Raw genomic sequence first — 26,616 nt, 5'->3', positions numbered from 1 at the left:
CCTTGCCTATAGAATAGATTCAACAATTCATCAACTCAATGAAGAGACTGTAAGAATAGAAAGGGAAATAACTGTTGAATCAGCTTCACAATGAAAAATAATTGACCTACGCTGGTAAAGGAGTATGGGGAGTGGCAGTCAATGAAAAGTAGAACAGGATTAGTGGGAAAATCTAGACCCAAGATCAAAGGAGTGACAGTAAGAGATGCACTGATGTTGCATACAGAGAGGCCCAAGAGACAATAGCAGATACTAAAGCCAGAATTTTCACTCCCAAATCAGATAGCCAGAGGCAGGAAATTTCCCAGCTCGCCTTGTCTGCCATGCGAGAAACTTACGCAATGATTGGATCTTCACTCCAGGGGACACAGGTGCAGGGTGGAGTCAGGTAGGATGCAGGCTAGGAAGCAGATTGGAGGAAGCTGCAGGGACCACCAAGTGCAAAGGTAGGCTCTTTAAACAGCCTGCCACGGTTCTCTGGTTCTTTGCCCCAATTGAGCCATCTATCCTTCATCATGCCTCATTCATACCATCGCATGCCCCCATGAACCCCCAATGGCCCCCCCATACTCTCCATGCTAATCTATACCCACATAGCCCCCATCCCACAGTACCAACTCATGCTAATCCCAATGGCCCATGGCCCATTATAAATGCCATGCCAATTTGATGTCAGGGATGTCAACTCATTTCAACCCTTTCCCTTACACCATCCATGCCAACTCATCCAGTATCCACTGTGAAGATCTCAGGAGCCATGTGGATATTAAATAAGTTCTAATTGTCTAATATAGCCCATACTACAATAGCCAAAAACACTCACATTCATGAAAGCCCATTCAAAGCAATTAAATCTTCTCCACAACATAATCATTTATAAAATGAGACTTGCTTTCATAATGCTACATTAAAAAAATGAATCCTCTATAAGATAGACAATCCTTTGATAGCTTATTTGAGCTGTCAATCAGGCTGTGAAACTAGTGAAATAATGATAGGTCAAAGCAGCCAAACATTAACAATGACAAGGTTGTGAAAATCAGCCAAACATTACTCAGCCCCTTTTCCCCAATTGGCAAAAATGGAACCTGTCAGTAATGGGGAGAGTACTTCCAGATCCGGGTCCCTCCCAAAGTTTTGAAAGTTCGCCGGATTGTGAAACTGCGCAAGAAATGCACACCTAAGATTGCATCTCTAGAGAGCCAGAAAACTGATGGTAGAATAAGGATTCAATAACATTAACTGAGCAAAATAATGGCGAGGTTAGTGAGTGAAAAATACCATGATCAGTTGGCGTCCATCCGAGAGTTTTAAAAGAAGTAGGTGAGAACATTGTAGATTCCCCAATTACAATTTTGTTTTATTTATTCTTTCACAGGCCATGGACATCGCTGGCTAGGCCAGCATTTATTGCTCATCCATAATTGCTTTCGAAAAACTGGTGGTGAGTCAGCATTTTAAACACCTGCAGTCTATGGGGTGAGGTAAACCTGGAGTGCTGTTAGGAAGAGAGGGTGGAATTCTCCCATCGGGAGACAAACAGCCGACGCCGGAGTGAAACCCGGAGTGTCTGGCGTCGGAGGCCGCTCCTCGCCCCCTATTCTCCCCCCCCCCCCACCCCGGGGAGGCTAGGAGCAGCGGCCCGTGAATCTCGGGCGCCGGGCCTTGACGCTTGCATCAAAGCGGCGCGCCGGGAATGATGCGGCCGGCAGCGCCTAAGTGACGTCAGCCGCGCATGCGCAGATTGGCGTCTTCCCCTCCGCTGCCCCGCAAGACATGGCGGCTTGATCTTGCGGGGCAGCGGAGGGAAAAGAGTGCGTCTTGTAGAGACGCCGGCCCGACGATCGGTGGGCACCGATCGCGGGCCAGATATCTCCTGAGCACGCCCGTGGTGCTCGATCCTCCCTCCGCCCCCCACACAGAGGTCGCGCGCTGTTCACGCCGGCAGTGACCAGGTATGGTTGGCGCCGGCGTGAACCGGTCGGGTTCGGCAGGCTGCTCGGCCCATTCGGGCCGGAGAATCGCCGGTCACCGTGAGAAACGGCGAGCAGCGATTCTCCGAGCGGCCTGTCGAAAAACGCGACACGCCATTTTGGGGAGGAGGGTGGTAGAATCGCGGGGTATGCCAGGGCGGCGTGGCGTGATTCGCCCGGCCCTCCCGTGTTTCTCCCACCCGGAGTGGGGTGCGGAGAATCACGCCCAGAGTTCCAGGATTTTGATGTATTAGTGAAGTGTCAAGCTTCTTGAGTGTCATTGAAGCTACATTCATGCAGGCAAGTGGAGAGTATTCTACTACCCTGCTGATTTGTGTATTGCACATGATGGACAGGCTTCAGAGAGTCAGGAGGCGTCACAATACCCACATAAATCTCAGGCCTGTATTTGTTCTTGTCATCACAGTATTTATATGACTGGTCATTCAGTTTCTGATCAATGGTAACCCCTTGAAAGTTGATTCAGCAATGGTAATACTATGAATACCAAGGGAAGATGGTTAGATTCGCTCTTTTGGAGATGGTCATTGCCTGGCACTTATTTGTTACGAATGCTACTTCCCACTCGTCAGCCCAAGTCTGAATACTGTCCAGACTTTGCTGCATATGGATACTGACTGCCTCAGTACAAGTCATGAATGGTTTTGAACATTGTGTGCCATCAGCAGCGAACATCCCCACTTCTGGCCTCATGATGACAGAAGGTCATTGTGAAACAGCTGAAAATGATTGGGCCTCGGTCACTATTCTGAGGAACACTTGCAGCCATGCACCAGGGCCGAGATAATTGACCTCCAACAATCACAACCATCTTCCTTTCCTTTGTGCTAGGTATGACTCCAGCAAGCAGAGAGTTCCCTCCCCATCGTGCCCAATTCCCATTGACTCGAGTTTTTCTTGGACTCCTTGATGCCATCCTCGGTCAAATGCTGCCTTGATGGCAAAGGCAGTCACTCTCCCCTCACCTCTCAAGTTCAATTCTTTTGTCCATGTTTGGACCAATGCTATAATGTCAGGATCTGAATGGCCCTGGTGGAACCCAAACTGTGCATTAGTGAGCAGGTTATTGCTGACTAAGTGCTGCTTGATAGCACCATCAATATCTTCCATGACTTTGCTGATGAATGAGTAGATTGATAGGGCAGTAACTGGTTGGATTTGTCCTGCTTTTTATGAACAGAACATAGCTGAGCTATTTTCTCTATTTCCAAGTGAATCCCATTGTTAGAACTATGCAGGAAGAGCTTGTGTTTCGGAGCACAAGTCATCAGTACCACTGCCAGAATGTTGATTGAACCCATAGCCTTTGCAGTATCCGGTGCCTCCAGCTGTGTCTTGATCACGTGAAGTGAATCACATTGGCTGAAGACTGGCATCTATGGTGTTTGGTTCTCTGCAGGAGGCCAATATGGTTCATCCACTTGGTACATCTGGCTGAAGAAGCTTCAGGCTTCTCTTATATATTGATATGATGTGTTTCCCCATTATTGACAATGGGGATTTTTGTGGAGCCTCCAGTTAGTTGGTTAATTGTCCACCACCATTCATGCCTGGACCTGGCAGGGCTGCAGAGCTTGCATGTGATCCATTGTTTGCGAGATCGCTTAGTTCTGTCTATTGCATGTTGCTCCCGTTGTTTGGAACGCAAGTAGTCCTGTGATGTAACTTTAGCAGGTTGTCTGGTGTTGCCTCTGGCATGTCCTCCTGCACTCTTCACTGAAGCATCTTTAAACACCTCCACTTGATAATAATAGTGGGAGATAGCAGGGCTTGATGGTCATAGCTTGTGGTTGAATACATTTTTGCAGATAGATCAGTGGAGATGAAACAAAGTTAGTTATTCCCTCATATTAGTTCCCTCAGCACCTGCAGCAGACCCAGTCCAGCAAATATGTATTTTAGTTCTTGGCCAGTTCAGTCAGTCGTGGTGCTACCGAGTCACTCTTCATGATGGACATTGAAATCCTCCACCTGGAGTGCATTCTGTGCCCTTGCCACTCTCAGTGCTTCTGCCTTGTGGCATTCAATATGAAGAAGTACTAATTCATATTGAGGAGGTGGTGGACGATAGGTAGCAATCAGTAGGAAGTTTCCTTGCCCATGTTTGACCTGGTTCCATGAGACTTCATGGGGTCCAGAGTCAATGTTGAGGATTCCCAGAACACCTCCCTCCCGACTGTGTACCAGAACAGGACATACCCAAAGTGGGTGATGTCAGAGTCATACTCACGGAATCATACCTTACAGACACCATCGGGCTGTTTCCTGAACAATCTGTGGTACAGCTCTCCCAATTTTGGAACAGGCCCCCAGATGCAAGTAAAGAATTTGCAGGGTCAACAGGGCTGAATTTGCCATTGTAATTTCCAGTGCCTGGTGGGTCTGTACATTTACATTTTACTTTCTGCAGAAGTTTGATATAACTGAGCGGCTTACTAGGCCATTTAAGAACCATATTGCTGTGGGTCATGAATTACATGTAGGCCAGATCAGGTACGGATGGCAGATTTCCTTCCCTAAAAAGCCTAAAATCTTCCAATGTTTTCTTGTTTTGGGAACTGTTCGTTTAGGTCATGTCACTCTGCTATTTAAGAATGGTGACAGAGGGAACTCGGGGAAATTACAGACCAGTTAGCCTAATTTCAGTTGTTGGGAAATTGCTAGGGTTTATAATTAAGAATAGGGTGACTGAACACCTATTAGAATTTTCAGCTGATCAGTGACAGCCAACATGGATTAGTAATGGATGGGTCATACCAATGAAATGGATTGAATTTTTCCAAGAGGTGACTCAAGTAGTTGACAGAAGAATGGCTATGGATGTTATTTATATGGATTTAGAGACTGGATTTAGTAAAGTCTCTCAAATGAGACTTCAAGCTAAAGTTGAAGCCCCTAGAATGCATGACAGATTATTGACTTGACTTAGTTCGGAAATTGCCGAGTGGATGAAAACAGAGATTAGAGATAACGGTCAAGTACTTTAATTGGCAGGTTAAGCCTAATCATATCCTGCAAGAATCTGTGTTGAGGTTCATCTGTTCACTGGATTCATTAACAAGTTTGATAATAGAATAGAAAAGCACATATTCAAATTTTCCAATGGCACAAAGTAAGTTAGCAGCTTAGTTCTCAGCATGTCATATTGCACTCAAAACCACATCAACTCTGTTTCTCTCTCCACAGTTACTGCCAGGCGTGAGTTTTTCCAGCATTATCTGGTTTTATTGCAGATTTCGAACATCTGCAATTTTTTGCTTTTTTAAAAAAAATAAGAGTATATGGAGTTAGGTCGCATTGAACGGCATAATAGGTTTGAGGGTACTAAATGGTCTACTCCTGCGCCCAAATTCCTATAATCAGCTTGGCTGGGAGTGAAAGAGCATAACTCAAGCTCCAGAATCAAGAATGACTGGATTTCTAACATACAATTGGCAATCTTAAATGATTTAGTTTTTTTCAGAATTAGGAAATTATTTTAATACCATTATTTCATGTTATTACATTTTACAGGAGATAGTGGTATTGACGCTGGACTAGTAATCTATGGACATTGCTCTGGGGACCCGGATTCAAATTCCATGATGGCAGATGGTGAAATTTGAATTCAATACAAATCTGGAATTAAAAGTCCAATGACCATGAAACCTTTGTCAATTGTCATAAAATCCCATCTGATTCACTAATATCCTTGAAGGAAAGAAATCTTCCATCCTCACCTGATCTGGCCTATATGTGACTAGATCCACAGCAATGTGGTTGACTCTTAAATGCCCTCGGAAAATAAATGCTGGTCCTGCCAGAGATGCCCACATCCCATGAACTAATAAAAAAATAGCAAAACATTTGTTAAGCAGTGTGTAGTGCAGTAGATCAGAATGCATAAAGACAGCTGAAACAATTTTAAAACATTATTTCAGCAGTTTGGTTAATTATGTAGTACTTTGCTTTTCACTCGTGTCATGAATTTGCCTGGAGATGGCATAAACAGTATTTAAAGTGCCTCAATTGGAATGCGTCGCCCGGTAACGAGTTAAGAATGGCAGTTTAGATAATAATCAAGTGTGATTTTAGACGATTGGAAAGGTCCGCAAGAAATAAATACGTTAAAGTATAGTTAAGGAAGTAGATAGGGGCAGACAGCCAAATACATAGAAAGCATAACTAAAGAACAAAAAATGTATAATTGCCCAGACCCAGAAAAAGCAGGAGAGGCAGTTACCATCTAGCAGTCTCAGAAAGCAGAGAGGTCAGTTTCCAGCCAATAAGCCTGAACAAGCTTCTTAGTCTTAGAGCCGAAGCAGTGCAGAAAACCTTTGTAACAGCAGTTTGAAGATATCTTCTCTGGTTATTTAATTTGAATGCTGATTGGGGAACAGAGAAATACTTAGATTTGAGGTATCATTGATATATTTTGTAAAAGGAGGCACATTATATAGATGTATGCATGTCTATTAATTCATACATGTTAATTGTGTGAGTCTTTTTTGTCTTTTCTTTACTTTAATAAATAGTCTTTACTAATTATTCTACTACGACTGAGCTATCTATTCTCACTGGTGTTTCACTTGTCTCCTCACACCAAAATAAATTATACATCCAAGTTGGGATACCCTTGCAGGTAACATCAGCGTGCTTCGCAACACCCCCAATCGGTAGTGGTTAACAGTCAGGTATTTTCATACATTAAAATGATTCACACTAATTATCATAAATAGCCTTACAAAATTAAGTTGAGCTAGGCATTAGATGGCAAACTTTATAGTTCATAGAAGCTGGTCTACATACCGTTCCTGACATCCACAGTCCCAGGTCTTAAGACAATCCCTAATAAAATAAATCCACTATTTTTGATAGGCAGTGGCCTGCTTGTGTTCCTGAAATTATATTATTCAAAAATCCATGCTAACAGCATGGTCTTGCACAGAGCTGGCTCAAACATACTAAGGTGCACTGCTTACAAGTCTCCATCATTTGGAAGTGAAAAACAGTGAGACAAAATTTTCTGAGACACTACATTATTAATGGAATCTTGCACATACTAGGTGCCAGCCAATGATGGATGCAACACGGCACGGTCTGCACATTCTCCCAGTCTGCATGGGTTTCCTCCAGGTGCTCCACTGTCCTCCCACAAGTCCTGAAAGACATGCTTGTTAGTTGAATTGGACATTCTGAATTCTCCCTCAGTGCACTCGAATAGGTGCTCAAGTGTAGCGATGGGGGGATTTTCACAGTAACTTCATTGCAGTGTTAATGTAAGCCTACTTGTGACACTAATAAAGATTATTATTATGTACTACTCTTGGGCGAAATTCTGACCCCCAGCAGGGTCGGAGAATTGCCTGGGGCCGCCGAAAATCCCGCCCCCGCCGTGGCAGAGATCCTCCGCCACCCGGGAAGTGGCGGTGGCGGGAATCTCGCCACTCCGATCAGAGAGGCCACTGCGGTGATTCTCCGGCCCGGATGGGCCGAAGTCCCACCGCTGGGAGGCCTCTCCCGCTGCCGAGGTTTGAACCACCTCTGGAACGGCGGGATCAGCGGCGCGAGCGGGCCCCGGGGTCCTGGGGGGGGGGCGGGGGCGATCGAACCCCGGGGGGGGGGGGTGCCCCCACGGTGGCCTGACCCGCGATCGGGGCCCCCCGCTCAGACTCCGGGCCAGTGCCCTGGGTGCACTATTTCTCCTCCGCGGCCGCCACGGCCTTCGCCATGGCGGAAGCGGAAGAGAACCCCACATCGCGCATGCGCCGGCAGTGACGTCAGTGGCCAGCTGCCGCTGACGTCACTGCCGCCGCATGCGCCGACCGGCGAAAGCCCTTTGGCCAGCCCCGCTACCGGGGGCGCCAGTTTTTTGCGCCAGTCTTCTGGTGCCAACCGCTCCGGCGCGAGGCTGGCCCCCAAAGGTGGGGAGAATTCCCCACCTTTGGGGAGGCCCGACCCCTGAGTGGTTGGCGCCACTCCCCTACGCCGGGACCCTCCGTCACGCCGGGTAGGGGAGAATCCCGTCCCTTATGTGCAAAGCGAAAGGCAAATCAAAGGATTAGGATTATTAGCTTTCTGACCATGGAGAGTATGTTTTTTGATTTAAGCTACAAAATTCTGAAAAGAGCGGAGCTTTAAATTTGCAAAGATACAGCCTCCTTCCAGTTGGTTGTGAAATAAGAAAAGGCTGGAGCTGCCAAGTTGGAGTTGGGATTGTTATATTGATTTTAGCAAGACTTCTTGCAAGTTCCCACTTTTCAAACAGAAAAGTAAAAGCCCATGGAATCCAAGTTGGATCCAAAATTTATCCAGTAGCAGGAGCATAACATAACATGTTTTTGTGAATTGAAAAGGGTTTCCAGCGAGGTTATGCTGGACTCATTAGGTCCCTTGTTTTTCATGATATATATGATTTCAAACTTAGGGAGCATGATTAAGAAGTTTGAAGATTATGCAAAAATGGGCCATGTGGTTAATAGGTGGAAGGATGTAGGCTGACTGCAGAAGATATCAATGAACTGATCATATGGGCAGAAATGTGGCAAATGGATTTCAATCCAGACAAATGTGAGGTTGTGTATTGGAGAGGGTAAAATAGGTGAGTAAATACATAATAAATGATAGGATACCGAGCAGTGTAGAGAAACACAAGGACTTTGGTACGCATGTCCGAAGATTCCTGAAGGTCAAAGGGTAGATAGATATGACAATTAAGGTGGCATGTGGGACTCTTTCCTTTATTAGCCAAAGAATAGATCATTAGAGTGGGGAGCTTATACTAGGTCAATACTAGTTAGGCCACATCTAGAGTAATGCGACATTGCACCACATTATGAGGATGCAGTCAGGAATGGAGAATTTTAGTTATGAGAAAATATTGGATAGGCTGGAGTTGCTTACCTTGGAACAAAGGAGGCAGAGGGGAATTTTAATCGAGGCACATAAAGTTATGAGGGGCCTAGATAGAATGGATTGGAAGGACCTACTTCCCTTGCAGAAGTCAACAACTAAAGTAACTGGTATAAGAATTAGAGGAAAGGAAGAAGATGATTTCTCACCCAGAGGATGTTGAGAGCCTGGAATTCATTGTCTGAGGAGGATAGACGAGACAGAAATCTTCAGCACATTCCGTTTTAAAAGTATTTGGATATGTAAATGAAGTGCTGCAACTTATATGGCTACAGACCAAGAGCTGGAAAGTAGAATTAGTCTAGTTGCTGTTTTTGTGGCTGGCACAGACACAGCAAGTGAAATTAACTTGATTATTCAATCTACCAGCAAAATCAATACACAACGATCAGGGGCAACATGGGGTTCATTATCTTATTTCAGATGCTCCCAGCAGGCATTTCGATATGAAATAATAGAGAAACAATGTTCACACTCCAAACAGAGCATGCAGTTGTTTAGTGGAAATCTACTCACGGGTAATAGCTGATTAATTGACAGTTCTACTGACTACCTCCATGGCAGGAAGGAAACATTCATGGGGACAGTTGGCAACTTCGTATTCAGGGAGATCACAAGAGAAAAATGAAGATCAGCATGTTAGAAGACAACAACATTTTGTTCATCAAGTTAAGAGGACCCATGTCTGTTGATCTAAATACATAACAGGGGATATATCCAGAGTGTTAACTTTCTAGCCAAATATAATGTTACATAGCTAATTAAATGGGAGTGTAGTGCATTATGTAATTTTCTTTATAAAACAGAGAAACTAATGGGTTAAAGAAACTGAAATCTCTTAAGTATGCTCGCATACTGAGTGCAATATAAAGCAGCTGCATGATTCACACATGGCCTTGTTTCAATCAAGTGTTAAATTACTCTGCCTTTTGGAAAGTTGACCATGCACCAGGGTATGCACAAGGATCATACTACCATGTTCATATAACAAGATTGTCACCTTGTTATATCCTCTAAATTATGTTAGTGTATCTACATATTCGGTAGCTGAAGCTAAACACATGATAACAAAGGCTACGTCCACTTGAGAGGGGATCGGTGATGGTAAACAGAGAAATGATCCAAGGCATATCCAAAATTTGTAACAAGCAGCGTGAATTGAAAAAAAAAAGTGCACATCCTGTTTCATGTCCTCACACGAGTTCCTAGCATGCTTATTGAGATGTTGACACAAGCATTTGCCATTCTCCATACCAAAAATCAGAACACAATTCTCCAACATATAGTTCAAACGTTTTTGCCTGGGACCCATTTTTACCAACCATTTTTACCATTGTCCCGAAGGACATCCTCTTTCTGCACTGTAGGGATTCTATGATTCTTCTAGGAAATTAGACAAAATGCCAATGCAGTGTTACTTAATCTATCAAATTCACCACTCCCCTGGATTTGTTCTACAGATCCATCCATCCATTCTACTCATTACAGCACTTTTCTCAAAGTAAATTTAGAGTACAAATTCTTTTTCCCAATGAAGGGACAATTTAGAATAGCTAATCCATCGACCCACGGGGCAGCACGGTAGCATTGTGGATAGCACAAATGCTTCACAGCTCCAGGGTCCCAGGTTCGATTCCGGCTTGGGTCACTGTCTGTGCGGAGTCTGCACATCCTCCCCGTGTGTGCGTGGGTTTCCTCCGGGTGCTCCGGTTTCCTCCCACAGTCCAAAGGTGTGCAAGTTAGGTGGATTGGACATGACAAATTGCCCTTAGTGTCCAAAATTGCCCTTAGTGTTGGGTGGGGTTACTGGGTTATGGGGAGAGGGTGGAGGTGTTAACCTTGGGTAGGGTGCTCTTTCCAGGAGCCGGTGTAGACTCGATGGGCCGAATGGCCTCCTTCTGCATTGTAAATTCTATGATCTATGATGACCCTGCACATCTTTGGGTCGTGGGGGTGAGACCTATGCAAACACGGGGAGAATGAGCAAACTCCATACGGACAGCGACCCGGGGCCGGGATTGAACCCAGTTTTTCAGCGCTGTGAGGCAGCAGTGCTAACGATTGCGCAACCCGCCCACACCACTTTCTTATCACATCATTTTCCTTAAATAATCATTAACTCACCTAATTCCAATTCTCAGCAGTATAACCATACAATTAAATGTTTTCCAACTCCATTTTTTTGTCTACAATCCAATTCCACTTTAAAATTATTCATATTTTCAATGCATTGCATACACAAACAAACTAGTTATCTTGTATTTTGATCACGGGCTTTTCAGACTTTGCACATAATACCGCTTGGTTTAACTATATACTTGTCAAAACACCAAATACAATCTACTGAAAAAGACATTTAAAAATTCAGAGAATAACTTATTTAGGCCAAAACTACTTGAGTTTAACCAACAATACTAATCCTCAACTCAATTTTACATACTTTTTAGAAGATTGGAAAATTGTATTGCCAAGAACCTCTTAACCAAAGTTTTCTCCTCCATTCATCAGCATGTGGAAGTGAAGATTGTACAGCCTAATAGTTGCTTTATATTCAGCAATACAATTGTGCAAGTGGATGCAAATACCATGAATTGTAAAAAGCAGAATAGTCGTATTTGAGCCAAGGTAGAAGCCAGAGAGGTACTTACTTCAAAGTGAACCTATTTTGAGAAAACTTCAGTTTCGACCATATCTCCTGTGTGCATTCAGAAGCACGAGTACTGTGATGAAAGCTAGTTATACACTTTGCCAGGAAAGCATTGCAGTTTTGAATATATGGCATGGCACAGACAGTGGATGCTTAGTACTGTCACATGTTCTACTACAATATGCCATTACACAGGCAGATTAACACACCAAATGCTGCCAGACTTGCTGAGATGTTCCAGCATTGTCCCTTTCGTTTCAGATTCCAGCATCCGCAGTAATTTGCTTTTACACCAAATTAATGTACAGGTTGCTGTAAAAGGAACACAATTATGCAGTGCAACCATACGTAAAAGTTCTTCCCTAGCATGGTATTTTAAAAGTAAGCTACACTCAACAGTTCTGAATTACACAATACTGAAGATGAATACGAAAAGCCAAGATCTTCTGGAACCCTTAGGCGAGATATGCCAACTCTGAAGTGGCTTTGTACATTGCCTTGTCCTCTTCTGCTTCAGGTGCAGTGTCTAACAAAGTCAACGATCATGGCTCACCAACTTTCATTGTGATTGATAAGAGGCAACATCTTGGTTTTGTTATACCTGTTCTGCTCTTAAACTTTGCCTTCCTCTTGCTCGGCTACTCTCAAGTTCACCAGTCACTACCACACGCTCTCGTTTCTCTCACCCAAGAACATGCCTAAAGAATTGTAGCCGTCTCTTGATGATCATCTGCAAAGGTTCTTCTTGTGCGCCTGCTTCCTTCAATGCTTGTTCATTCGTTGCTTGCAGTGTCCAACTAATGCTCATTATACAACTCATAAACAACATCTCTATTACCTTTAATTTACCTTCCATTGTCTTGCTTATATTGCAACTTTTACATCCTATGTTAATGGCTCTATATTAATGTAACTTGTTATTTGTGCTATATCAATGTAACTTTTTCATTCCTTCCATTCTTGTATTTTAAAAGATGCAAATATGCACCTATTTTACAGGGGACGAGGGGACTTTTTTTATTTTTTCATGGGACATGGGTAATGTGGCAAGGCCAGCATTTGTTGCCCTTGAGAATGTAGTGGCGAACTGCCTTCTTGGCAACTGCAATCCTTGCAGTGGAGATTACAAAGGGTTCTTAAACTCTTCTTCCCTGTCCCGTCCATCTGGACCTCTTTAACTAGTGCAAGAAGCTCATGCACTTCTTTGTCACTAAGATTGCGACAATTTGATCAGCTGCTTTTGCTGCATCCCTCCCTTCCACATGACCAAACATAATTTAATCCTCCCCCCAAGCCCTAGTCTTAAACTCATATCTTTCTCTAGTTTCTCTCCTATACCCCTAACGTACTCCCGAAACGCATCGTGTTTATGAAACCCACCTTGTTCTCTTGATCCTATTCCCACTAAGCTAATTACTCAACTTCCCCTCCTGATCCCGTTTTAGTCAATTTTGTAAGTAGTCCTCTCTACAGGTAGTGTGACTCGCTCCTTTAAATCTATCGTCATCAACTCTCTCCTAAAAAAACAACCTTGGAGTCCATCATCCTTCTCTCCTAAAAAAACAACCTTGGAGTCCACCATTCCTTGCAAACTATCATCCTATCTACAACCTCCCAAATCCGTTCCATCTTTCCCAAAACTCCATGTTTGAATCCCCCCCCCCCAATCAATTTTCCACCCAAGCCATAGTACCGAAATATCTCTTCAAGTTCTACGTGACTGTGACAAAGGTAACATTTCCCTCCTTATCCTTCTTTGCCGTCTTAAACACAATTTAAACACAGTTAACCACACCATGCTCCTCCAACACGTTTCCACATTTGTCCAGCTGGGTAGATTTACTCTAACGTGGATCAAATTCATATCTATCTAATCATAGCCTGAGAATCATTTGCAAAGGCCTCTCTTCACCATCGCACGTTACCTCCAATGTTCCCATAGATCTATCCTTCACCCCTTCCTATTTATCATCCACATGCTGCCCCTCAGTGACATCATCGAAAGGCACAGCATTTGTTTTCATAAGTACGCTGGCAACATTCTCTTGACTCCTCCATGGTGCCAAATTATTAGACTGTTTATCCACTATCCAGTGGTCGATTAGCAGACATTTCCTCCAATAAAATATTGGGAAAACTGAAGCCATTTTTGACCCCAGCTCCAAATGTTATTCCCTAGCTACTGACTCTAGTTTTAACTGCTGTTTGTGGGAGAGACTTCCAAACCTCTACCACCATTTGATAGAGCCCATGGGATGGAAGGAAATTTGGCAAATTGGAGACAGAATTGGGTGAGTCGCAGGAAGCAGAGGGTGATGGTCAATGGGTGTTTTTCGACCGGAAGCCTGTGTCCAGTGGGATCCAACAGGGATCAGTGTTGGGGCCCTTGTTGTTTGTAGCTTATATAAATTATTTAGACATGAATGTAGGTGGCTTGATCAGTAAGTTTGCAGGTGTTATGGAATTTGGTGGGCGGTAAATAGCGAGGAGGAAAACCTTAGATTGCAGGAGGATACAGGCAGGTTGATCAGTGGTAAATGGAATTCAATCCGGATAAGTGAGAGGCGATGCACTTGCGCAGGACAAACAAGACAAGGGAGTACATGATAAATGGTAGGACGGTGGGAAGCACCGAGGATAAGAGGGACCTTGGTGTGCATATACAGTGGTCAAGAAGACATATGGTATATTTGCCTTTATTAGCTAAGGCAGAGGGTTTAAGAGCAGGGACATTAGGCTAGAACTGTGTAAAAAGTTGGCTAGGTCACAGCTAGAGCACTGCGCCCAGTTCTGGAATCCACATTATGGGAGGGATGTGATCGCACTGGAAAAGGTGCAAAGGAGATTCACCAGGATGTTGTCTGGGCTGGAGAGTTTTAGCTGTGAAGAAATATTAGATAGACAGGGGTTGTTTTCTTTGGAGCAGGGGAGACTTGGGGGGGAGGAGACATGATTGATATGTATAAAATTATGAGGGGCGTAGATAGAAAGATATTTTTCCCCTTGGTGGAGGGATCGATGAGCAGGGGGCATAGATTTAAGGCAAGGAGCAGGAGGTTTAGAGGCTATGGGCCAAGCGTTGGAAAGTGGGACTAAGATACTTTGGTGTTGTTTTTGACTGGCGCAGACACGATGGGCCAAAGGGTCATTTCTATACTGTAGACCTCCGTGACATCTTGAAGATGGCATACACTGCTATCACTGTACAAAGTGGTGGAGGGACTGAAATTTAAGGTGGTAGGTAGGATGCCAATCAAGCACATTTGTCCTGTCTGGTGTTGAGCTTTCTGAATGTTATTGGTACGCTAATGTGTAAAAGAGTATTCCATCAGATTGTTAGCTTGTGCCTTAAAGATTGTAGACAGGCTTTGGGAAATTATGAGATACCCGGAAGAGAACTCTAGGCCTCTGACTTGCACTTGTAGTCAATTATTTATACAGCTGGTCCATTACGTTTCTGGTCAATGGTCACCTTATGGTGGTGAATCTAGCGACAGTACTACCTTTGAATATCAAAGGGAAAAGAGTAGATTCTGTCTCATTGAAGAACATTGTCTGGCGTGTTACTTGCTACTTAACAGCCCAAGTCTGAATCCTGGGCTACATGCGAGCAAGGACTGCTTCAGTATCTGTGGAGTTGAACACCATGCAATCATCTGTGAACATCCTCACTTCAACTGTGAACAGTTTGTACAGCAGTCAAGACAAAGAAATCCTAAAGGGGTGGTGCAAATAGACTCCAAGACGGTGTGTTGCCTTCCTGGTTCCAGGGTCAAGGATTTCTCCGAGCACCTGCAGGGCATTCTGAAGGGGCAGAGTAGTCAGCCAGTAGTCATGGTACGTGTCAATACGAATTATACAAGTAAAAAGGATGAGGTCCTCAAAGCAGAAAATAAGGACTGAGGACATAAAGGTCGTAATCTCAGGGTTACTACCAGTGCCACGAGCTAGCGAGATTAAAAATAGCAGGATATATCAGATAAATACACACCTGAGAAATGGTGTAGGAGGGAGGGATTCAGATTCATAAGAACATAAGAAATAGGAGCAGGATAAGGTCATCTGGCTCTTCAAGCCTGCAGCTCCATTCACTGAGATCATGGCTGATGTTTTGTGGACTCAGCTCCACTTTCCGGCCCGAACACCATAGCCCTGTATTCTTCAAAAAACTATCTTAATCTTGAAAACATTTAATGAAGGAGCGACAACTGCTTCACTAGGCAGGGAATTCCATCGATTCATAACCCTTTGGGTGAAGAGGTTCCTCCTAAACTCAGTCCGAAATCTACTTCCCCTTACTTTGAGGCTACGACCCCTAGTTCTGCTTTCACCCACCAGTGGAAAAAACCTCCCCTCATCTATCCTATCGATTCCCTTCATAATTTTATATGTTTCTATAAGATCCCCCCCACACCCTTCTAAATTCCAACTAGTACAGTCCCAGTCTACTCAACCTCTCCTCGTAATCCAACCCCCTCAGCTCTGGAATTAACCGAGTGAATCTCCTCTGCACACCCTCCAGCGCCAGTACATCCTTTCTCAGGTAAGGAGACTAAAACTGAACACAATATTCCAGGTGTGGCCTCACTAACACCTTATCCAGTTGCAGCATAAACTCCCTCGTCTTCAACTCCATCCTCTAGGAATGAAGGACAAAACTCCATTCGCCTTCTTAATCATATGTTGTACCTGTAAACCAACGTTTTGCGACTCCTGCATCAGGACACCGAGGTCCCTCTGCACAGCAGCATGTTTTAATATTTTATCATCTAAATAATAATCCCATTTGCTGTTATTTCTACCAATATGGATAACCTCATATTTGTCAACATTGTATTACATCTGCCAGACCCTAGCCCATTTGCCACATTCCTTCATTCATGTACATGTGCAGTAACCCTGAATTAGAATGTATTTCTTTATCCCTTACTCTGACCTCATCTATTAAATTACAATTCCAATGCTATCTATCTCTCCCAATATTCTGTGCACTTTGGTATCCCACACTGATATTATCACCTGGTTGCCACACCCCTGCCAAGTTAGTTTAAATCCTCCCCAATAACACTAAGACAAATTCTATTCCTACAAATTTCTGAAATGGGAAATAAATATTTTTTAAAAACAGATGACAATATTCTTTTGAGGCATCATCTGGTAATTGTTATGCATTTGGGGGGGAAATAAAGCATTTCACTGTGAAGGGGCAAACGAGGGAAGGTTGCACACATGATGATATCTGGATCAATACAAATCAAAACATAAATAAAAAGTAATAAATAAACCAGCCATGAATATAACACACACCATATTCAGACAGTAATAAATGGGCTGTGTATTGTCCAACAGTAAATACTCAATTTTGATGTTTAACTCTACATTTAGTGGACAAGTAAACAGTACAGAACTAATGACGAACCTTGTTAAACAGGAGCAAAAAGCTTTTCCATGTTAAAACGCTAATGCATTTGGTAGTATTGATTAAAATGTCACTTTTATTACAGTACAATAATGTTCAATAGTTTGCACCAACCAATCAAGATAATAAACTTGATTTTCCAATACCTGAAATTCTACTTCTATTCAGAATTTGTCTCAAGAAGTAAATCAACATTAATTTACTTTTGCTGTGGGACCACTAAATTTAATTGTTTGCTTTATAGCCTTCAGAATTATTAAATTTAGGTCTTCACATTACAGCCATAAATACAAGTCGCAGGAGGATAAGTTATGCAGCTGACCTTACATACTCTGCAGGTGATGAATTTAAGGTAATACACAAAGTTACAACTGGTTGATTGACTATGTTAAGTTCATTAACCTTTTAATTCTACGACCTGCGTTTGAATGCAGTACTGATTGATGGCAAGAAAATCTCACTCTGCTGTCTGCAACCGAGGTGGCATGCAACTTGAAGTATGTTTCAACAGACTCAACCCACCAGTCTCCATGAACCAACAACAGCAAACAGGCACTGGCTGGTAATATCAATGCTATTCTCAACAAACCATTCCATCAGATAAATGTGTGCAGCAAAAGTTAGCAAACAAGACTACAGATTTATTTGCTATTTCCAAAAGGCCATTCAGGAAAATATTACATTACATACAGAATGCTACTTAATCGCTCAATAAATCACTTGAAGTATTGCAATTATACACAATTATTTTAAAGTACTGTCTTATTTTCAATTTTGCATTTGGTTCAATTATAAAAGTAACTATAAACAAACAACCTTATAAACAATTAAATAGGCTTTCAAAACAAACATATCAAATTTAAAATAATTAGGAACTGGAACCAACCACAAGAGTTTCTTCTCTTCCATCATTTAAGGTTTCTAACCGGTGTAATCGTTCCTGATATAGTGCTCTGAATTCACCAAGTAATTCCTGCATCTCTGGTTGAGGTAACGTTCCAACATCACCACTAATACCAAATCGCGCAGCAAAATCTCCTGCTAAAGAAAATGAAAGTTACAGATATGGAAAGAAATGTTGTATTTTCTAGAAATGGTGGGGCGAACAAGTTCCTGGAAGGGGGCCGACAACCGCCTCGACGGTGGCCAACGAGCGCCTGGATGGGCAGGAGAGAGCCAGAGTGGGCAAGTGCCAAAGCACACAAGAGTGTGAGCACGCAACACAGAATGAGAGCGTGTCGGTGGGGAATTGCGAATACGAGGCAGAGTACAAGAGTCACAATATAGGGGAGAGGAAGAGAGTTGCTAAAATTAATTAGGAAATAGGCTGAATCAATGGAAACAAATGTTTCACTGTAGATGGAACAGTAGGCCAGAAGCAGCTCGGGTACTATTTCAGGAGTCAATCTCCCACCCAATACCGTTTACAGTGTTCATAAGTGGCAAAGTTGAAGTAACAACAGAGGGCAGCTGTTATGGGAGGCGACAAAGAGAGAAAAAAAAGAATAGTATTTCACAAACATGTTGGACCACAATGATCTGTTTGGTGCTTTGGATATTTTGTTCATGAGACGTGAACATCGCTGTCAAGGTCAGAATTGTTCCCCATCGCCAATCACCTTGAAACTCCTGCATATTTCTACATTTAATTCAAGCCTTCTCAATACAAGTAAGCATTTTGCACATATTTTAATATGAATTTAATTACACAAAATTTCACCCCATGTTGAACGCAAGGAGATCTCTACTAAGGCAAGGACAAACCATTCAGACTTTTCAAAAGGAGAATTTTAACATGGCAAGAGACATATAGTGGATAGTATATTCCTTTTGGATGCAAAATTATGTTGTTTCTAGATTCTGTTCAGATGCAAACTTATTTTGTTTCCAACATCCAAGAAGATATTGCTATTTTGGGAGTTCTGAACAATAGATAAAAATGGTTTGGAAGACATAATGGTTTATTTTTAAAGTAAAACTGCCCCACAGAACTTTGGTTGCTATTGACTCGCTATGTCATTGAGGAGCCCTCAAAACAATTCTGACTCAGTAACTCACAAAACTATTACTGGTAGTGAATCTCAAATATCTTTCAGGTATCCTACATAAATAGTATGCAAGATAGGCTAAACGCCACTACTTACACGTAATTCAAAATCATTACAAGCTCAAAGAGTACAGTGCTTCTAGTGCAATGCCTTTATTAGGAACTGAATGTAACATGGCTGCCCCTGCTCGACAGATCCTAACTTTTATTTTTTGTTTAGAGACATGGATAAACGGAGTCGCTGGACTGCTATTTAACTACTTTTAAAATATTTTTATTAAGAAAACTTTTTATTATAACAGTTGAGAAAACTACTGTGTATTCTGTACCACTATTCACTGCAAGCAAACATTCAATGGTCAATACACACGTGGGAATGCTGAACAGGGCAGGGCACAAAGACATCCCACTGGATTACAGCTACCCTGATCAGATCATTCTGCATTGTATAATTGTACAAACTCATGAACGGACCTAAGACTGTCACTTCCAGCCTTGAAAAGCATCCAGTCTGCCCAAGATTATCCAAGGGCAAGGTCATAAAATTGAGTAACAGGTAAAGCTAGCTGTTTCACACTGCTACAATGCAGTAGTAAGACAGGGTGTGTTCACCCCGAACAGGATGCTGCCAGGAAGTCAAAAAGACATTCTATCACACAAATGAGTTATGTTGTAAGGGTCCTACATGTTTATTCCCCTTTCTTTTATTTTGTAGTTATCATTTCTGAATCATGGGTAATTAATATATATCTTTAAGTCAAGCAGCCGAGGTAGGGTGCTCTTTCAGAGGGTTGGTGCAGACACAATGGACCGAATGACCTCCTTCTGCACTTAGCGATTCTTAACCATTGCATTATTAATGTAAGCCTACTGGGGGACTATGTTTGATTGATTGTTTGGTGGCCAATGAATTGGCCAAAAGGCCATTCTCTGCCTGGTAACAAGTGATGATTGGAACCTATACCAATCGGACTGTTCTCAAGAGACCCGAGAGAGCAGTTGAAACCTAGACACAGAAAGACAAGTACCTACTTTCTCTCTCTCTCCAGAAAGGCTGTGTGCTGTATTCCCAAAGTTGCAGAGAACCTGTATAAATTAATCTACAAGGGAACCATTACACACTGCAAACAAAGGCAAAAACCTGCTCTCACACTCTCCAGAAAGGTTGAGTACTGTAGGTCTGAAACTACAGTGACCTGAATGAATCTGCAGCAAAACAGCAAAGTGAACGCAAAGTTCGAAGAGTAAGGTTTTAAAAACCACCATCTGAAGCAAAGACTTTTTTTTTAACCTTTAACTCCAATCTTCCCATGTGTGTCTGTCTTGTGTGCGTGTAGTGTGGGTGGGGGCACATTGAAGCAGGGAATTGGGGATAATAGTTAATCAGGTGCATGTGCTGCAGATTTCATTACAATTCTTGTTATTAATTTAAAAAGTAATTGTGTTTACATTTACAAACCTAGTGATTATAATTATTGGGCAGCCAAGGGCCAAATACTTCAGGTATTTTTCTAAGAATTATTGGTTAATTGATTTGTGCTGTGACTATAGGTCAAGTGGGGCTAGAATTGATCACACACTGGCCCAAAGTGTTGTAAGAATGTGGGACAGGAATTTAGTGCCAATGTGACGCTTGGTATGTAGGCCATGTAATGATATGTAGACAGACATGTAACTAAAGGGTTAAATCACAATACTTAGCTGTGGCACTAACACTAGAGGGCACCATTAAACTACACTATATAACCGAGCGCCCAGAGGCTCTTGGGCTCTTTCCACGAAGGAATAGTTAGATAGCAGCCGTGTAGCAGTCAGGTCACAGCCTAGCCCCACGTGTAGTTCAGATACAGTTTATATAGTTATATCTCATTATTTTATTTCTAGAGTTAGTTCCGTAGAGTGTCAAACTCATTGATTAGTTTTATCATTACTTAATAAATTTGTTTACTGTCGGACTTGCAGTGCGGTGCATTTGCATGGACTAGAAATTGCATATAGTTATATGCAGGGCCCTGTTCTTTGCAGAGAGAAAGAACATCTATACAGTGCACTTGTTTCAGCTGAAGAAAAATAATTGATAGCCATTCGCTGGTTCTTCCACAAGGCAGTGCCTTGACCACAATCAAGCTTCTTGGTTTAAAAGCAAATTACTGCGGAAGCTGGAATCTGAAACGAAAGGGAAAATGCTGGAAAATCTCAGCAAGTCTGGCAGCATCTGTAGGGAGAGAAAAGAGCTAACGTTTCGAGTCCGATGACTCTTTGTCAAAGCTAACAGACAGAGAGAGTGGGAAATATTTATACTGTGGTGTGAGAATGAAAGAGGAGTCATAGCCACAGAAACCCAGGGAAACTGGGAGCTAATGGCCACAGATAACAAGGGGAAAGAGTGTTAATGGCAGTCCCCAGAGAGGACAAAAGATGTGAACGGTCAAACAGCAGGGAAACTAACATCAGAGGATGAACTGTAGATGTGTGGGGAGGGGAAGGGGGAAGCAAAGATTTATTGGTTTAAATGTCAAACGACGTTCGGCAGTTAATTGTCAGTCACCATCAACTGGTGTTCTGGTTTCAATCCACATTCCAAAAATGTGCAGGTTAGCTGGCTTGGCTATGCCAAATTGCCTCTTGGTGTCTAAAGGTTAGGTGAGGTTTTGGGTTTGCAGGGGCATGGGGCTGAGGTAGGATGCTCTTTCAGAGGGTCTGTGCAGAGACAATGGGCCGAATGATCATCTTCTGCACTGTCGTGATTCTTAACCATTGCATTGTTAATATAAGCCTAACTAATAGGCTGGTTTAGCACAGTGGGCTAAACAACTGGCTTGTAATGTGGAACAATGCCAGCAGTGCGGGTTCAATTCCCGTACCGGTTCCCTGAACAGGCACCTGCATGTGGCGACTAGGCGCTTTTCACAGTAACTTAATTGAAGTCTACTTGTGACAATAAGCGATTATTAATATTATTACTATACTTGTGACAATAAGCGATTATTAATATTATTACTAATCTTTATTGTCACAAGTAGGCATACATTAACACTGCAATCAAGTTACGGTGAAAATTCACCACATTCCAGCACTTGTTCGGGTACAAAGGGAGAATTTAGAATGCCCAAATTACCTGTGACACTGAAAGATTATTAACCAATCCTTAATCATTCACTTTATTGTTCAAGCAAAACACTACGTTTTAAGCACTATGTATTCCTATCCATTTGTTGTTACACAATAGATATGTACAAAAAACTTTTTTGAAGATTTCATGTCTTTGCTATTTTTGTTATGTAGCAAGTCCAACAATCACAGATCATAGAATTATCATAGAATTTAGTGCAGAAGGAGGCCATTCGGCCCATCGAGTCTGCACCGGCTCTTGCAAAGAGCACCATACCCAAGGTCAACACCTCCACCGTATCCCCATAACCCAGTAATCCCACCCAATACTAAGGGCAATTTTGGACATCGAGGGCAATTTTAGCATGGCCAATCCACCTAACCTGCACAGCTTTGGACTGTGGGAGGAAACTAGAGCACCCGGAGGAAACCCACGCACACACGGGGAGGATGTGCAGACTCCGCACAGACAGTGACCCAAGCCGGAATCGAACCTGGGACCCTGGCGCTGTGAAGCATTTGTGCTCTCCACAATGCTACCCTGCTATCAGTCACCCAACAACAACAAAGCATAAATATATAGGTTTTATTTTGAAACAAATTTAGCTTTTTTAAATTGGGGAGGTTATTCCAAGAAATAGTAATACTCAAAAGACGCCCGCTCGTTTGTTTTTATAATAATGAAATATTTATAGGCATGTTTCGGAAGAAGATGGTTATTTTACAAATATTTCAATTTCAAAACAAAACTGTTATCCTAAATGAAAACATTTACCATAATCGAAAAACTTACTACTTATGAACGGTGCAAGGATTTACAACTATGCATGTAACATTTCACTTTTTCTGTATGCTTTGCCCATTGTTGGTCGTTGCTCACCTGTCCCAGCCATTTGAGGAGCTGCTCTGGGTCTCCCGCCGGGGCCTTCCCCCTCTCCCGCCGCCTCCTGTCCAGCTCTCGCCCACCGCCCGTTCACGCTCATGTCGCCCTCCTTGGGGGTTTGGCACCACTTGTCCGGCAAGCTGACTCGAGAAGGATCAAAACAAACGCCAAAATCCAAAAGGGGGGGGGGGGGGGTTCAGTTTGACATGTCACGGCGACTTCCCCTCCCCACACGAGCAGCAACAACTCAATCAGGGCCTCCCCCACTCAAACCGCAGTTTGTGTTTGCCTCTGCAACCTGTCGACGCCAGTTCCAGCCTCGCCATTGGCCGCGGCTGAAACCACAGAGACCGCCGAACACCGGCTGACGTCAGGTGGTGGGGGAGGGGGCGGGGTAATTCGATTGACATCTCGTCTAGCCAATCGGGAGCGGGGACGGTATCCGAGGTGCCCGTCATTCGCACCTTCCTCCCCCAATCAGGGTGGAAGAGAGGCGGGATCAGATGGCTGCCGCGATGCCGGGCGCGAGCATCTTTTCATCACCTGGCGGTTTGGAAGGGAGGAGATGCTGGAGTGAGGCCAAAGCATTGCCTCGCCGGTTTGGTGGGCAAAAGGAATAGCTTCGTATGGAAGTGGAATCATAGAAGCCAGACAGTGCAGAAGGAGGCCATTGGGCCCATCGACCCTCTGAAAGAGCATCCACCCTGTTACCCCACCTAACCTGCTCATCCCTGGACATGTAATTTAGCGATCCACCTAACCGTGGGCGGCACGGTATCACAGTGGTTAGCAGTTAGCACTGTTGTTTCACAGCGCCAGGGACCCGGGTTCGATTCCCAGCTTGGGTCGCTGTCTGTGCCAAGTCTGCACATTCTTTCCGTCTCTGCGTGCGTTTCCTCCGGGAGCTCCGGTTTCCTCCCACAAGTCCCAAACGACATGCTTGTTAGGGCAGCACGGTACCATAGTGGTTAGCACAGTTGATTCACAGCTCCAGGGTCCCAGGGTCGATTTATGGCTGGGTCACTGTGCGGAGTCTGTACATTCTCTCAGTCTCTGCGTGGGTTCCTCCGGGTGCTCCGGTTTCCTCCCACAGTCCAAAGATGTGCGGGTTAGGTGGATTGGCCATGCTAAATTGCCCTTAGTGTCCAAAACATGTTAAGTGGGGCTTACAGGGATAGGGTAGATACGTGGGTTTCAGTAGGGTGCTCTTTGTAAGGGCCGTGCAGACTCGATGGGCCGAATGGCCTCCTTCTGCACTGTAAGTTCTATGAATTGGACATTCTGAATTCTCCCTCAGTGTACCCGAACGGGTGCCGGAATGTGGCGACTCAGGGATTTTCACAGTAACTTCATTGCAGTGTTAATTTAAGCCTACTTGTATCACTACTAAAGATTATTAGAGATTATTATGACCTGCACATCTTTAGACTGTGGAAAGAAACCAGAGTACCCAGAGGAAATCCACGCAACACAGGGAGAACATGCAAAACTCCACACAGTCACCCAAGGCCAAAATTGAACCCAGGTCCTTGGCACTGTGAGGCAGCTGTGCCACGTGCCACCCCCAAATACTGCCCATGCTGCAAATCTGAAATTCAAAACTGGAAATGCTCGGCATTTGTGATGAGATATTTAAGTGTGTAATTTAATGGTTAGTGAGTTAGTCATTTAATGAGTGCACCCAAATTTATATCTTTGTGAGAAATTTGCAGGGCTGTGGGGACAGCGCTGAGGAGTGTGACCAATTGGATAGCTCTACCAAAAGGGGGCCAGTTGACTGGATGGTTAGTGTGACCATATGACGCAGGAGCAGAACATAGAACATACAGTGCAGAAGGAGGCCACTCGGCCCATTGAGTCACTTGCACCTATCCCAATAACCCCTCCTAATCTTTAGGACACTAGGGGCAATTTAGCATGGACAATCCACCTAACCTGCACATCTTTGGACTGTGGGAGGAAACCGGAGCACCCGGAGGAAACCCACGCAGACACGGGGAGAACGTGCAGACTCCGCACAGACAGTGACCCAGCGGGGAATTGAACCTGGGACCCACAGTGCTAGTCACTTGTGCTACCTTGCTGCCCCAAGAAGTAGGCCATTCAGCTGAACGAGTCTGCTCCACCATTCAATGAGATCAAGACTGATGTGATATGATTATCCTCAACTCCACTTTACTGCATTATCCACTTAACCCTTGATTCCCTTACAGTTGTTCAGAATAACCGTGGGTTTGAATCCTGTTCTGCCTGAGGTAGACCTGAGACCTGCCTCCTCGCCTTGGCCTTGAGAGTGGAAGGCAGTGGCGAACCATCACAAATTAAAAACTGCCAAGAAAACAGCTCAGGATGAAGCAGCAGACCAAGGACCGCACTTTGGGCAGAGGACACATATCATGAATGGGAGGTGGTGGCATAGTATTGTTGTCACTGGACAAGAGACCCAGGTGAGATGCTGGGGCCCAGGTTTGAATTCCACCACGGCAGATGGTGAAATTTGAATTGACTTTTTAAAAATCTGGAATTTTTTTGTTTAATGGTGACCATGAAACGATCATTGATTGTCATTAAAAACCCATGTGGTTCACAAATGTCCTTTAGGGAAGGAAATCTGCTACCCTTACCTGGTCTGGCCTACATGTGACTGCAGACCACAGCAATGTGGTTTACTCTTAAATTCCCTCTGAAATTGGCTAGCAAATCACTCAGTTCAAGGACAGTTGGGGGTGGGCAATACATGCTGGCCCAGCCAGCAATGCCCACATTTCCAGAATGAATGAAAAAAAATGGAATGACCAAAGACTGCATTTGGTAAAGACTTTCAGCTTTTCTAGACACACTGCTTTATTTCACCATCAAGAAACATTAAAAAACAATTAGTTCTGGATTTTCTTTTACTTCCAGTGGCGGCCATGGGTTGAGCGGTTCCACGAAAGGTGGCTCTTGCCTGGAAATACCTTTTTGACCCGATGAATGGGCACCAAACTAGCAAAAAGCCAAACCAACCATCAATAACCCGCTCAATTTGAGATGCCGGCAAGCCAACAGTCAAACCAGAAAAGGAGTAAATGCAGAAAGAGAATGACCCCAACCTCAGAGCAGGGGACCTGCTTGGGGACGGAAGCTTGTAAATGAACATGGTGGACCCAGCAGAGACGCCAAAAGCGTCCCAGTCGTCAATTGATATGCTGATGGAGTTAATTTCCACAGAGCAAAGGTAAAGGAGGACCACATGGCTGTGATGAAGTCGGCAACCGCGACCATGCTGGCCCCCATTAGGGGAACAATGGACAGGGTAGAGTGGCAACCGCAGGCGCAAGGAGCAACGATCCACCTGGAGAAACCAACCACTGAGCAGATCGCCTCGCTCGAGGCTGAGATAAAGAAGTTGGGGGAAACCCAAAAACGCTGAAGAGAAAATTAGTTGACCAGAGAAGAAGACCCAGTGTCAAACCTCCAGATCATCGGACTACCAGAGTGCACAGAAGGTAGGAGTCCAATAGAGTTCGTATCGAGGATGCTTGGGAAACTGGTCGGGGAGGAGGGCTTCACCAATCTCCCAGAAGTAGATCGAGGCCACAGGTCGCTCCACCAGAAACCAAAATCGGGAGGACCACCTCGAGC

At 43.8% G+C, this 26,616-nt stretch overlaps 1 protein-coding gene across 4 annotated transcripts in view; it reads right to left on the bottom strand.

The window, feature by feature from the left end:
- The window catches only part of LOC119971178 (myosin-3), a 1,049,419-nt gene extending 1,026,076 nt beyond the window's left edge, over positions 1 to 23,343 (bottom strand). For 3 of the 4 annotated variants that reach the window (XM_038806379.1, XM_038806381.1, XM_038806382.1), the window contains exons 1-2: positions 22,990 to 23,343; positions 17,838 to 17,992 (exon numbers count right to left, since the gene is read on the bottom strand). In XM_038806379.1, coding sequence (XP_038662307.1) covers positions 17,838 to 17,992; positions 22,990 to 23,092 — 258 coding nt within the window. In that variant the 5' untranslated portion in view covers positions 23,093 to 23,343. The remainder of the gene's footprint in view (positions 1 to 17,837; positions 17,993 to 22,989) is intronic. The other variant, XM_038806380.1, reaches the window with a different exon arrangement.
- Positions 23,344 to 26,616: the final 3,273 nt, after the last annotated feature.

The sequence above is a fragment of the Scyliorhinus canicula genome, chromosome 9 (genome assembly GCF_902713615.1).
Source record: "Scyliorhinus canicula chromosome 9, sScyCan1.1, whole genome shotgun sequence".
In the NCBI taxonomy this organism is placed as follows: domain Eukaryota; kingdom Metazoa; phylum Chordata; class Chondrichthyes; order Carcharhiniformes; family Scyliorhinidae; genus Scyliorhinus; species Scyliorhinus canicula.
This window is presented reverse-complemented; position numbering and strand designations above follow the sequence as displayed.